The 13,497-nt window shown below is 34.8% G+C and overlaps 1 protein-coding gene across 12 annotated transcripts in view; it reads left to right on the forward strand.

Moving 5' to 3' along the window:
• LAMA2 (laminin subunit alpha 2) overlaps positions 1-13,497 on the forward strand; it is a 375,103-nt gene that overhangs the window by 92,346 nt on the left and 269,260 nt on the right. For all 12 annotated transcript variants that reach the window (XM_082757554.1, XM_082757553.1, XM_082757545.1 and 9 more), the window contains exon 3: positions 1,816-1,928. In XM_082757554.1, coding sequence (XP_082613680.1) covers positions 1,816-1,928 — 113 coding nt within the window. The remainder of the gene's footprint in view (positions 1-1,815; positions 1,929-13,497) is intronic.

Raw genomic sequence — 13,497 nt, forward strand, 5'->3', positions numbered from 1 at the left:
TTTGCAAACACTGTATAATTTTCCCGTCCTTTTAAAAAGGTAAAAAAATGCCAACAATTAATCATTTTTCAAATTAATTATGATTAAACTTTCATAATGGTGATTACAATTAACTGTCAATTCATCTCCCAACTGTCCTTCTCATGATTTATGTTTATACCAGTTTCACCTGAAGAGACTTGCATCAAAATTTCCAATTAGACAGTTTCTGACACAATCACTGAAGAGCTCTGAGTTTGATTTACAAATGATTTTTTGCTAGCACTCATTTAAAGTTAAAGTTTGTAAAGATGATCAGAGATCTGAGAATTGACAACATGTAAGGCTTGGGTGTTATTTTTTTTTCTTTTTTCTCTTCAATAGAAAGATAATGCTGCTAACAATGCCACTTGTAGTGTATATCCTAACTGGCAGATGTTGGTGCTCAGTAATGCCACTGAATAATTTGATTTTTAAATTAAAATTTTCACATTTTTAATTTTGCAGGCTTATACCTTCTCTTACTCCCACAAAGCCCTTTAATTGTATCTTTAAATATGTTCAGACATTCTGGCTTTCCTTAATGAGCTAGTACTCCTGTCCTCCACAGGTGGTTGATGTAGCAAGAAAACAGAGACAAAGACTGTCTATCTTACTGGTTTATTTAAATAATAATTAGAATAACAAGGAAATTAATCAGTTCATGAATTAATTATTTGGAATACTAGGATGAGCTAGTAATGAAACATATTCTAGTTTTATATCCAGAATATGCCAGTTTAGAAATCTATCCATAATGAGAGGGGTTTGATTTCTCTGACCTCATTATGTTCTTGCTGACAGAATGCACATAGAAGAAACCTACTATATTTGAATTACCTTTGTGTTATTTTCACCATAATGTACAGACTTGCTCTAGGTAATTAGGGACTTCAAAATGCATCAGATAGAACCTCATATCTTTTAAAATTGAGATTTTGGTATTCTCAAGTTCATACAGGAGACAGTCATGAACTGGCCATAAAAAGTAACATAGAAAGTTGAGTGTTATTTTTCTCAGTCTAAGTAACATTAAAATACCATGTAATTAAATTTCATTAGATTATAATATCTTGAATTCTAACAATAATTTAGTTCTGTAAATATTGTTTTATCCCAATTATTTTGGATTTATTTATGACACTGCAACAGAGTAAACATGGGCATGAAAAATAATGCATCTTGGACTTAGATATTAATGGTTTATATGTTAAAAATGAGCTATCTTTGTACATGTGTTTGTGAGTCAGACAATTTTCCTGTTGAGAAATATATTCTGTAATTATTCATGAATCATCTTCTCTGTAACAATTTCTGAATTATTTCCTGAATTATTGCCATATGCTTAGGAATGCAAGTACCAGAATTACTGTGATCTCTGCTTTCCCTGCACGCCAGACCTCGGGATTCTGATTTGTTGTTTCTATTGCAACATTTAATGACTTTGCAGTACTTAAAACTTTGAAAGATTGCAGGAAGTGTTCACACCATCTGATTTAGATGCCTACATTTTCTGTAGACTCAGGAGAGCCTCCAGTTGTATTTATTTAGGTAATAAAAGTAACCTCTTTGCAATGCTAACCAAATTTCAGGGGCTAATATTAGATGAATATTCTAGTAATGATAAGCCTGAGACTGCTCCAAGAGCAAAAGAAAAAAAAATATTTCCTGCTTTTTCTTTTAATGTGCTACCTTGTTAGTTCTGTAGTTGCATTTTAATCTAGAATTTAGATCTAAACCCATTTATATATCTGAATTACTCTTAAATACATTTATATATTTCTGTTACTCTAACAGAACGACATCCAATAACAAACGCAATTGATGGCAAGAACACTTGGTGGCAAAGCCCTAGTATCCAGAATGGAATTGAATATCATTACGTGACCATTACATTGGACCTCCAACAGGTAGATGGCTTCTGTTTGTTTTTATAAAGGCTTTCTTTCTTGCACAATATCTCACCTGGATCATTTTCCTATTTGCTTTGTGTGGCTTTTATATAATGAACACTTTCTTGGCTTTTCTTGTAATTTTTTTTTGTCATTTTTATGGGTAATGCTGACAGACCTGTTCATTTTAATATTGTGTACCAAATTAAAAATAATTTTCATATGTTTTTATGAAATCACATTTAACATTATATTAAATATAGCCTTTTTTTCCAAACATAGCTTCTGGTTTGGCTCTGTAAAGTCAATTAAAAGAGTGTTCCATGTACTCATTAATAAAAGTTTATGTTTAGACTAATATTGTTTATTGTATCAATAATATAGTTTTATTCACTGCAACAGTATTTCAGCTATGTTAGTGATACATGCTCAGGTAGTGGATTATTTTGAGAGACAGCCTGGAGAGTAAAAGGAGGTGTTTGGCTAAAGTAGTCTTTAAATAAATTGCCTTTTGTTACTAAAACTGTGCTTGACAGCTGTAGCCAGACAGAATGAATTTATCTGATGCTTATAGAAATGCTATATAAATTCCAGGAATGTAAAAAAGTGAATACGAGAGCTGATGGTAAATCATTTTATTTTCATTATGCAATGATAAATAAAGAACAATTACCTGGTACCGAAGCTATTCATCATGTTATTAAACTTGACCATTTTGGCATTCAATTAACTAGATAACAAAGTAATCTGTTTGTTTGTTTGTTTTTAGCCCTTAGTCTTCTCTGGTCTCATTCAAGTTGCAGACAAATATAGGCCAGCCACAGACAGAGGAAACATACTCAGTTTTCCAGCTGTTTAGAAAAAAGGGGAGGTGCTTTCTCTGATTCCAGTTCCCAGTTCCCCCTTCCTCTCAGATCTCTTCAATAAGATTGGTTTTCTGTTTTGGTCTACTGTTAGTATTTTATCAGCTTTACTTGGAACCTGCCTATCCTTATCTCCCTTCTTTCTCATTCACCTTTAGTTAAAGAGAGCAATATCACTAGAAAGGCTTGAATAAAGCATAGCTTGATAGAAAGAGTGAAGCCAAAGGTATTGCATGGAGCCATCAGCAGTCATGCATATGTAAAATTTTGTTTTAAGAGATCATAATCTTAACTTAGTCCAGAACTCAGAACTTCAGCAAGGCTTAATGAAGAGTATAATACTTGATTTCTAGTTTTTGCTGATTATTACATTGAAACAAACTATCACCCAAATGATATCTGATGGTGAAATTTTTTTTAAGTACTTTGTGACAATGAAGTACTTGGAAGTCTCTTTACTGCTTCACACCTGAAAAAGCCTTTGAATCTTGGAAGAATTATTTGCATTTTGGCTTTGGAGTTATTATTTGTATTGCCAAAAATAATAATAATGACAACAAAAAAATCCTACATCTGTGTCCTTGGCCTTGTATCTGCAAAAATATTTAGTGTGTTTCTGTTTCAATCAACAGAGCTGAACTCTTTTAGAGAAGTTTAAGTTCCTGTGCATTATCAAGCTATTTTTAAAATGTCTTTTAAAATTTCAGAGTTTGGTAAGCCTGTACAATGGGAATTGTGCCTCTTGTTGGTTCTGATCTATTAATGTGATAGGACCCAAGGGAATGGCTTCAAGCTGTGACATGGGAGGTTCAGGCTGGATATAGTCAGGAACTGGAACAGGCTCCCCAAGGCAGTGGTCATGGCACCGAGCCTGACAGAGTTCAAGAAGTATTTGGACAATGCTCTCAGACACATAGTATTATTATTATTTTTTGGGTGGTCTTTTGGTGACCTAGGAATTGGACTCAATGATCCTTGTGTGTCCCTTCCAACACAGATATTCTACGATTATATATAAGTAGCTCTTGAGCACATTAGGACTGAATTAGCACTCTAGTGATCTTACTAGAACTTTACTTTTTTTTTTTTCCTTTTTTTTTTTTTTCCCCCGTTGTGTCAGTATCTAGCTTGTTATAATAAATTTAAGAACAAACAAACAAACAAAAGGTGTGCGGTTCCTAAAACTTTTATTTATTTATTTATTTATTATTGTATACTCAAAACTAGCTACTGCAGGGCTGGTGACTCCACTGAGGAAAAAGTACAGATTGTTCCAATGTATTTAAAAGGCTTCTTTGTATGCCAGTTTTTCGCCAGTGATCTGAGAATACTGCACCATATTGTGTGGGTTTGTTTTGATGGGTGGATGTGGGAATGTTGTTTTGGTTTTGCATGGTTTTTAAGTGAGACAAGGCTCATGCCTGTTGTCTGTTTCTCCTTTCCCCTCTCCCCCTTGTTCTCTTGCTTATTGTTTCAAGAAAGCTTGGTGGGGCCTTTCACAGGACTAATGCTTATCCCTTCTCTTAAACCCATTCAATTGCACTGGCTGAAATGTGAGAGAACGTGTCAGAGTATGGGTATGTCAGAGGGGTGGGATATGACCCTGTGCTACTGGTACTATCTGACTAACTCTAAATGATGTGAAGAGCATAGGTAGAGTTAGGAAGGCATGCTTACTCACCATCTTACATGAACAGAGCAACAGCTTTGCTCTGCAAAATGTAGTATGTTGTAGTTTACTTGGCTTTTGGAATTTTCCTTAAGAAATGAGTGTTTGGGGTTTTGAGGAATATTAGGAGTTTTTATTTTCTTGTTTGGATCTTTTGTACAAACAGCACTGTAAGCTTTATTAGAGTAGTCAGTAAAATATGAAATTTCCCTTCCAGCTAATGTCATGGATAGTAGCCATTGTGAATGGTTGAAGGTCACCAGATATCTTTGAGACTTCGCTTAAAAGGAATTTTGTTCTTTATTTTTGCCTTATGTGAGATTTAGTAATTGCTATGTTTGTGTTGATAAATTCTTGCTTTAAGTACAAAAATGCTTGACTTCTTTTGGTAGCATAGAAATAACAAATGACAAACCTACAAGTAATGGACTGTAAATTGCAGGAATGCATTAGTTTGTATGTTATTACTAGTAATTATGATAGCACATGAAATGCTTTCAGCAAATCTTAATTTCATGAAAAAATCAGGAAAATAATTACAATTTTTTCACTTATATAATGCTTGACCTTTGGGGGTGGCTGCATGTATATATTTTTACTTTATTATGCAGTACAGCCATGTAAAAAATGGTGTATACTAGTTAAGAATAATTAATAAAAATATTTACTTCATACAGTTCAACTTTAGAAGGAGTCAAAATATTTTCAGTTAGCTTGGGAAAAATGCAGTTGTTTATTTGCTTCCTCCCAACAGCTGAGGTGTAACATAGTATTTATAAAAATGCTTTCATATGTAATGGAGGCCAGGCTTCTAATTTACTAAGGTACCTTTGAATTGTACTCCATTTATATTATAAAAATACATGTTGAAATTTGAGACTGTTTTGTTCTCAGCTTCTTTGCTAATTTGCTCTTAACCCTTCAGTTTTCCAGACTTCTTTTGACAATCTTATCTATTTCACAAGAATATTCTGGAACATAATTCATAGCTGTACGTCTGAAATTATTGTTATAGTGCTATTTATCCAGAAAGTGGATAGAGATCAAAATATGAGTGTAGATTTATATAGGAGTCATTCAGACAAATTTAAATGGAGGTTAAAATTGAGAAGTTGAGCTACTCAAGTTATTGCAACTGCAGAGCTGAGTTTGGCAGAGTAGATATATATATATTTACTTTATTGTGCAGTACAGCCATGTAGCACACTAAGTTGTTTCATCTGTGAAGTGCTCGCATACACAGAGAGAATGTGTTCTGCATCTTTGCTGGCTGCATAGGGTCTGTGGATTTGGCCTTAAGACTGATGGGTTCAAGTGCAACAAAATTAACTCAGGTCCAGTGAGTGCAGTGTTTCACAGGACAGAAAATAATTCTTCTCTTATAAAGAAGCTTCTTCTGTTGACTAGCTATGCTTTTTCAAGAAGTACAGAAAAGGGAGGTTGCAAAACAGAAATGGTTGAATTTCCAGGGCAAATATATTCCTTGTATTCATGCTATCTGAAATCCTCATTTGGTTCAATGATTTCAGCGATGTGGAAGAGTAGTAGAGTATCTTTAAAGAAAATTGGCAAATACACAGGGAAAACAATTGGAAGTTTGAGGTGAGGTGCTCAGCCCATCTGTTTCCAATTTCTACATACATCTTTCATACATACTTTCATTAACAAATACCCTGCTGTAGGACATTGGCAATATCCTTGGTATTGCTGAGATGTTTATGCCAGGAGCATATTTATATGGATTTTGATTTTCTGACTAGACACTTTTTACATGTTTATTTTAATGGTGCAGGAATATTTTATGTGAGTCGTAGACATCAATGAACTCAGGGTGGGTGGACACAGAGTTAATGCTCTGGTGGTAACTGTTTGATTTAATAAGTATATCTTCATTGTCTGAGATTGTGGGGGAATACTTCAGTGTCCAGGAAATCCTTTCTAGGCATATATTTCTAAATAAAAACAAAGTAGTTAACTCTCCTAAGAGCCTCATAAGATCTGGTACTGCAGCAAGAATCACTGAGTAAGCTATATAGTTGCTTTCTCTATAAAGAGACCACAGTTCATCAGTTTTCATTTCCTTAAGCACTGATAGTGTCCCACTCCTTCAACTCTGCTTTTCAACTCCTCCTTCCATGGGAAGAGAACAAGGTTTCTAAGGAATTCTGTTCTTCCTCCATGTAGAAATCACTGCAGTCCTACTTGCCTTTTCTTCTGAAATGTATTCCACCAGTTGCTAGAATATAAGTTTGGACTTTACTGTTTGAGTGGCACATGTTATGCTTTGGAAAGTGGTGTTCCTGGAACTAGATAGAGAACTGAGTAACTGGAAGTAGAAGAATGCTTGAACTTCTCAGAAACACTTTGAGATGCATTTATGACAAGTGGATGGCAATATTCTGTACGTGCTAAGCTCATTATTTTGTAATTCTGTGTTTAGAAAGTTTAGATTTGTTTTTTTTTTGGATGATTTCTTTGTTATTAGATTCACTTCAGTATCCATGAGTACAAATATACATACACATGCAGACAAGCATATATTGTCTATCCTGAAAAAGAATAATATTAGGAAGAGGAAAAGAATTGCAAAACTGAGGGTTTCCTTGTGCTTTCTCTACACAGGAGTGTACAACTAAGTTCTGTAGCAAAAGACACAAATGAGAGAACAAGGAAACTATGACAAGATGAATAGAGAGATTCAGGCTTGGACAGGAAAGTAACAGGATAGTAAGTACATCTGCTGCTATGCTGAGGACTGCCATACATAGTGTGACCTATAATTTTAACATTTGGTTTATATTTGAAACCAGCTGAGAGAAAAATATAAATATTGATACTTTTAAGTGTTCTGGCATTAGTAAACAGTGTGTCACAGGGAAAAAGAAGGAAGTAGACCTGGGAGAGGACTTGTGTTTATTTGTTGCTGATGACACAGATAACTTGCCAAGAAATTTACTTTAGGCTATCTCTATTCTGCATCATGGTCTGAATGTCCATTACCAGCTAAAATGAATTGGGTGTGTTTCTAAGCATATTCTATTGGTTTAGTTTTTTTCCTGAAAAGAATACTGTTTGTGAGCTCTAATTCCAATTCATTCTAATTCTGATTCATTCGTGATGGGAACCAAAGCATACTAACTGGGAGCAGTTGGGAGATTCACCTCATAAGCACTTGCTTATCTGAGCTAAACAGCTAGTGTGGACGTTCCATTCTAAGCTCTGTGTCTGAACAGAGTCCATATTTTACACTCAGCCTATCAGATGCTATGCACACCAAAATGGTGGTGTTCCCATATGTTTTAATGCAATATTGCTAACCTTTGTTAGGGTAGGTGAAAAATATGAGAGGAGAAAGCTTCTGTGAAGACACCTTACTTGTGGGACTTTGCTTGTCACTTGCTCCTTGGCTTTGCCAGTATGACTGCTGTGTTGATAGCTGTTTGAAGGAAATGTTATTTTCATCTGTCAGTTCCCTTGATGCACAACATTAGCCAGATCTCTTGGGGGAGCACAGCTCTATTTTAGAGTTCATCACTGTCACACAGCAGCAGAGATCATGTGTTTGTTTGCCAGGGATGACTTGAGGCAAACATGACAAGCACTGTCTTGCAGAATTGTGTTGAAGATGTTGCCCAGATATATGACCAGAACGAGGCAGGTTATCTGTTTCTAGTATCTTTAATTTAAAGAATAGCTGGTTTTGAAAGCTTATGTGAGTGAGTAAATTCTTATTTCCATCACCACTTCTGTTCATGCTTTTTGCTATCCTTTTAGTGTTTGGCTGAAGGTGTTATAAAATGATGGCTATAGCAGGGATTGGCTTGGAGTTGTTGTGTAATGTCAAATATAACGCCACCTTCTCTGACTAGTTATTTGTCTGTCTAGTAAATGACATTGACACTTAATTTTCAAATGATGCCGTTCCCAGAACGTGCTTTTTCAAAGCCTTGGACAGGCAAAGACTATGAATTTACTTAGTCTGCATCCCCATCCAATTAACCTATTTCTTGAGGAAGAAATAGAAAAAGTTTTGAGCCTTGACTACTTACAATTTGGAGCATGATTTTGGATTCTGGAAACATTTCCTGTCTGGCTGGCTTCAAAAGACTGTTGGAATGCTTTGTGTAGAACTCACTCTATACATTTGAACTGCACAATTAGATCCAGTTAAACCCATCCTTTAGTGATTGTCTGAAGTCACTTTTTCAGCCACGGTGAAGTACAAGGCATACTAGATGGTAAGGTATTTCACAACAGCATTGCTTCTTTTAATATTAGTTAAAAATTATAATAATTAAAAAATATTAATCTATAATAGTCCACAAGACAGTGGCTAAGGAATCAGAATGTGTAGTGCAATGCAGCAAGGGTAAGGTAGCCTTTACACACTATCTGCAAAATAGTATATGAAATATGTATACCACTTTGAATATCTTTGTTTTTCTCTGCTCTGTAATATCAAATACATTTTTGGGAGGTGAGGGATTACAATTAGTATTCTATGAAGAACTGATATCAAATATCAGAATAGCTAAAGGAATAAACAGAAGGTTAATGGCCTTTCAATATATAGAGGGGGCTTAGAAGAAAGACGGAAAAAAGCTTTTTACAAGGACTATAGTGACAGGAAAGGGGACAATGGTTTTAAACTGGAAGAGAGTAGATTTATATTAGATATAAAGAAGAAATGGTGAGACACTGGAACTAGTCGCCCTGAGAAGCTGTGATGTCCTGTTATTGAAAGTGTTCAAAGTCAGGTTGGATGGGGCTTTAAGCAATCCGATCTAGTGGAAGATTTCCCTGCCCTTGGCAGGGGAACTGGTCAAGATGATCTTTTAAGAGTTCCTTCCTGACTAAACCATTCTGTGATTTTATGACAATGCCTAGTCTTGGGATACAAGAAACAGATTAGGAAAATTAAGTACGAGTTGGTCTTCCCATGTTAAACTTGTATACATGTCCAAAGATTTTGCTTTGGTTTTTGGTTAGTATTCTCTCTCTCTCTTTCACTACAGTTATATGCCTTAAATGTCTGAAATACTTTCAAGAAAACTTCTGTAAAGGTAAACCATATGGCTTCTCTTCATCTCCAAACCAAAGCCTAACATGGTTTCTCAGTTCAAACTGAGGTATCTCACCAGCAAATGCCAGTCTGTTTTGTCCATCTTCTCAGATCTTTGTCTAAAGAGAAAAGTGTGAATAGAAGCAAAGCCTGTTCAGTCAGTGATACTGCATTTTCATATGGCTGCTGTTTCTCCCTTCCCAGCCTTCCCCAAACAGTCCCGTGGTCTGGCACTAGCAGTTTTGCTGCCACGTAATGAACCAGATCAGTACCTTGATACTGAAAACTAGCATTGTCCTATTTTGGGAGGGAGTTAGGTTTCTACCAGGTTCTGTTTGGTTTGGGGTGGGGGTGAGGGAGTGGGGGTAGAACAAGCACATATTTCTGGAGGTGGTGGGAAAGCAGTCCCACCCCTTGCAAGAACAGCTGGCACTCTCTGGCTTCAGCTGATGGTAAAGCTTTAAACTATATAATACTGATCTATGAGCTTTGAGGCAATAAGCTACAGTCCGTATCTGCAAAATGGAGTTGTCATTCTGCATATTTGGCATTGTTTTTGCTTGCATATTAATCATTCTATTTTAAAGTAATGTAAACACTTAAGAATACAAAGCATTTAATTATATGCTCCTCCCTTCTCCCCAAACCCCCCTAAAAAAAAAAAAAAAGTTCCCTGGTTCAGTTATACCTAAGTGATAATGGATTGTTAAAGTGAAAGCCCTACAAGATGCAGCTAAAACCATGAAATCAAGAATGTAAAATGGCACTTTATATTCTGAATGAAAATGTAAATGGCAAATGAAAATAAATAATGGCATTTGTTCTATGTTACTGAAGTCCCCAGCTAATTTTTGCACATGTACCTGGATGTTAGTTAAATTTTTTTTTTTTTTTTAAAGTTTATTTTCTCTTGTCTGAACATAAATCTCAACGTTTCAGTAATTCTTTTCATTCTTTAGTTTCATAGTTCACTGGTAATGCAAGAATCAGGTATCAATAGGATGAAAGAAAGCATACGTTGCCCTTCGGGTATTCTTTTTAATCAAAGCAAAACTAACGTATTTGAAGTTAGTTTATAATGAAATGTTTTGTAAAAAGCAAAAAAACAACCAAAGAAAAACAACAGAAAACAAACAGCACATAAATATACCAGTGATGAACATACTTAGAGAAGATAATTATTGTTAATTTTGGAAACAAACAGACCTGTAGTAAATATTTTGACATCACAGTGAACATTTTTAAGAATTATCTGATTTAGACAGGTTAGCAAGTATACTCTGTTATGTAGTTTCTCATCTGGATTTTGGGGAAGCAAAGAATATGCTTGAAGAGAGTACATGCTCTGTATGACACTGGTGACAGATGTCATTGAGGCTTCAGTTATTGTCTCAGAATCAAGTTTTTACACATTCATATCACTCAACACAAAAGTCTAAAGAAAAATAAGTGCACACCTATGGCAACCGTCACTCCAATACTACCAGCTGCATTAAGCGTTCAGATGTTCTGATAAACAAGTGTTTGTAAAGTTACTCAAGCTGACTTTTCTTCAGTGTTTAAAAAAGATATATTTTTTTGTTTGTTTTGTTTTTTATTATTCCTGAGAAGTAAAATAATATGTGCAGGGAGTATTCTTCAATGTTTTCTGAAATGCTAGGAAGCCATTTTAGTCCTGAAAGATCAGCTATAATACCCACCATATATAGTGCTGCTAGCTAGGCTGAGTTGTTGTATTAACAATAAATCTCCACAGGATTACTTTGCCCAATTTTTTTTATGCTCCTCACTAAATCAGACTGTAACTTTATTGCTTTGTGGTTAGTCAGAAAGATTTCTACGTAAGCAATTCCTTTCAGCTTCACATCATAATACACTCTGACAAAGATTAAAAAAAAAAGGTTCAAGAATTTATAGTTTTTATTTTTGAAGTTACTTGCCTCACATTTTTCCTGGATGACTACAGTAAACATGCATACCATTTTTTCTTCTCTAACTCTGGTCGTTATCAGGAGAGCCATTCACCTTTCCATCCGTTGGGCAAATAGTTTTAGAGGTCCTAATTACTCTATTATAACCTTTGAATCCTGAGTGGCATGTGACATTAATGTGAGGTTTTGTACTATTGGCGATTCTGGTGCTAAAGAAAGTCACAGAGTCTGGGAGACTGGTAGCAGGATAAATAATGGGTTCATAGGAGGCTTAGTCTTGAACAAATTTTGCTATGTTTACTGAAGCAATATGTCATCAGTAAATAGTTTATAATGAATTAAAAGCTGCATAAAAAAAAAAAAAAAAGTTTTGCAGCTGATAGTGGTGGTCATGAAATAGTGCTGCTGTTTGTCATAGAGTTTCATAGCCTTTTATCATACCCTTTTATCATTGAATTATTAAAATGTAAGGTGTGTGCTACAAGATGGACAACAAGATCCTTTATTGAACCTGATGAGAACTGTGGTAATAAAAGAACTGCTCAATATGGATTAAGATAGGTTGTTAATCGACTAATTTGTTTTTGACAATATTTTGTGTATGTGAGTTAAGATATAGGGGAGTAGGAGCAGCTGCTAATAGCAAGACACTATTTTGTCATACAAATGCTGTGTAATACTTTGCAACTTTGTGCCAATATTGATAAAATGATTTAAGAAATACGCTTGTTTTCAATTTCCCTTTGTTTTAGGTAGCAGGTTTTAAAAGTATATTTGTTCAGATATCAGCATAGAGCAGAGAGTAAAATACTGCTACTTTTCATAATCTGAACAGTAGGTCAGGGCTTGGTCAAGAGCACTGAATTTGACTTGCCAACAGTTTCTCGTCATACATGTGTGCAATAGTCTTGATTTGTTGGTTGGTCTAAAATTACTCTAGGAAAAATTCATAATGGTAATAAAGTAAACATTTAAACAGGCCTTGGGGCTGCATAATCATCCCTTGTTCACTGAACAATGAATAATAATAGATGTATGTATATGTTCCTTTCACCGTGTAAATATATATATATATTGATGGCATAATTATTCTCTTTCTCTGCGATGTGAAGTCCATGCTGTGCATGCTTTGTGGAAGGCTCGCATATCAGTGATGTAGTTTAGACAGAAAAAGCAGTCATTTATGTATTTGTTTGATTTTGGACTAATGTGGACTAAATGATTCGACAAACTTACAGAAGTGTATATATTGGATCTCTTCAGTTACAAAGCATGGCAAAAGAAAGACTTAGTCTGATTTTGCATATAACTTAACACTTAATGGTGAAGACAAATTGTTCTCTTGGTTGTGAGTCCTAAAGTATTATGTTGTGTAATTATTATAAGGAAATTGTGTTTGCAAAAGGGAGAGATGAGATGGAAACGTAAAATTGCTCATCTCAGAATTCACTCTGCACATTCCATATATTGCCTTGCTATACCATACAGCAACATGTCCATATTTAAAGCAGTCGTCAGGTTAATTAGAACAACAAAAAAAATAGAAGTATGAAGAACTAAAAACAAAAATGAAAACTAAACATGCACAAACTCTGATCTGGGCATCAGAGCTAGCATCTCATTTCTTTTCAATTTACTTCTTTCCTTGTGTAAGTTTTCAAAATTTCTTGAGTTTACTAACATGAGGCAGGTTAAAAATACTGCCAGAATTTATTTTTTAAATCTTATTAACCGCTCCTGTGTTTAGTTAAAGAAATGAACTATAGTATCTAAAAAGAACATGAGGAATGTAAACAATCAAAAAAAAAGCTGAAAATATTTTTTGACATGTCTCTACTTTTGGTTTCATAGTTGAAGACACTACTTTATTTAAGTTCTCATTCATATTGTTCAGTATTTCAGGACTGAAATGGAGAAAAGATTGCCGTGTTCAGGGAGATTAATGATCTTATCTCAAAGAGCTCATAATCAAAATCCTAGGCCCTAAAGACGATGCCTGTTACCATATAGTAGTAGTATGTTCTTTTCCAGAGAGATCTCAACGCACCAGCTTCCTAGTTTC

The sequence above is a fragment of the Aythya marila genome (assembly GCF_965140915.1).
Source record: "Aythya marila genome assembly, chromosome: 3".
Lineage (NCBI taxonomy): Eukaryota > Metazoa > Chordata > Aves > Anseriformes > Anatidae > Aythya > Aythya marila.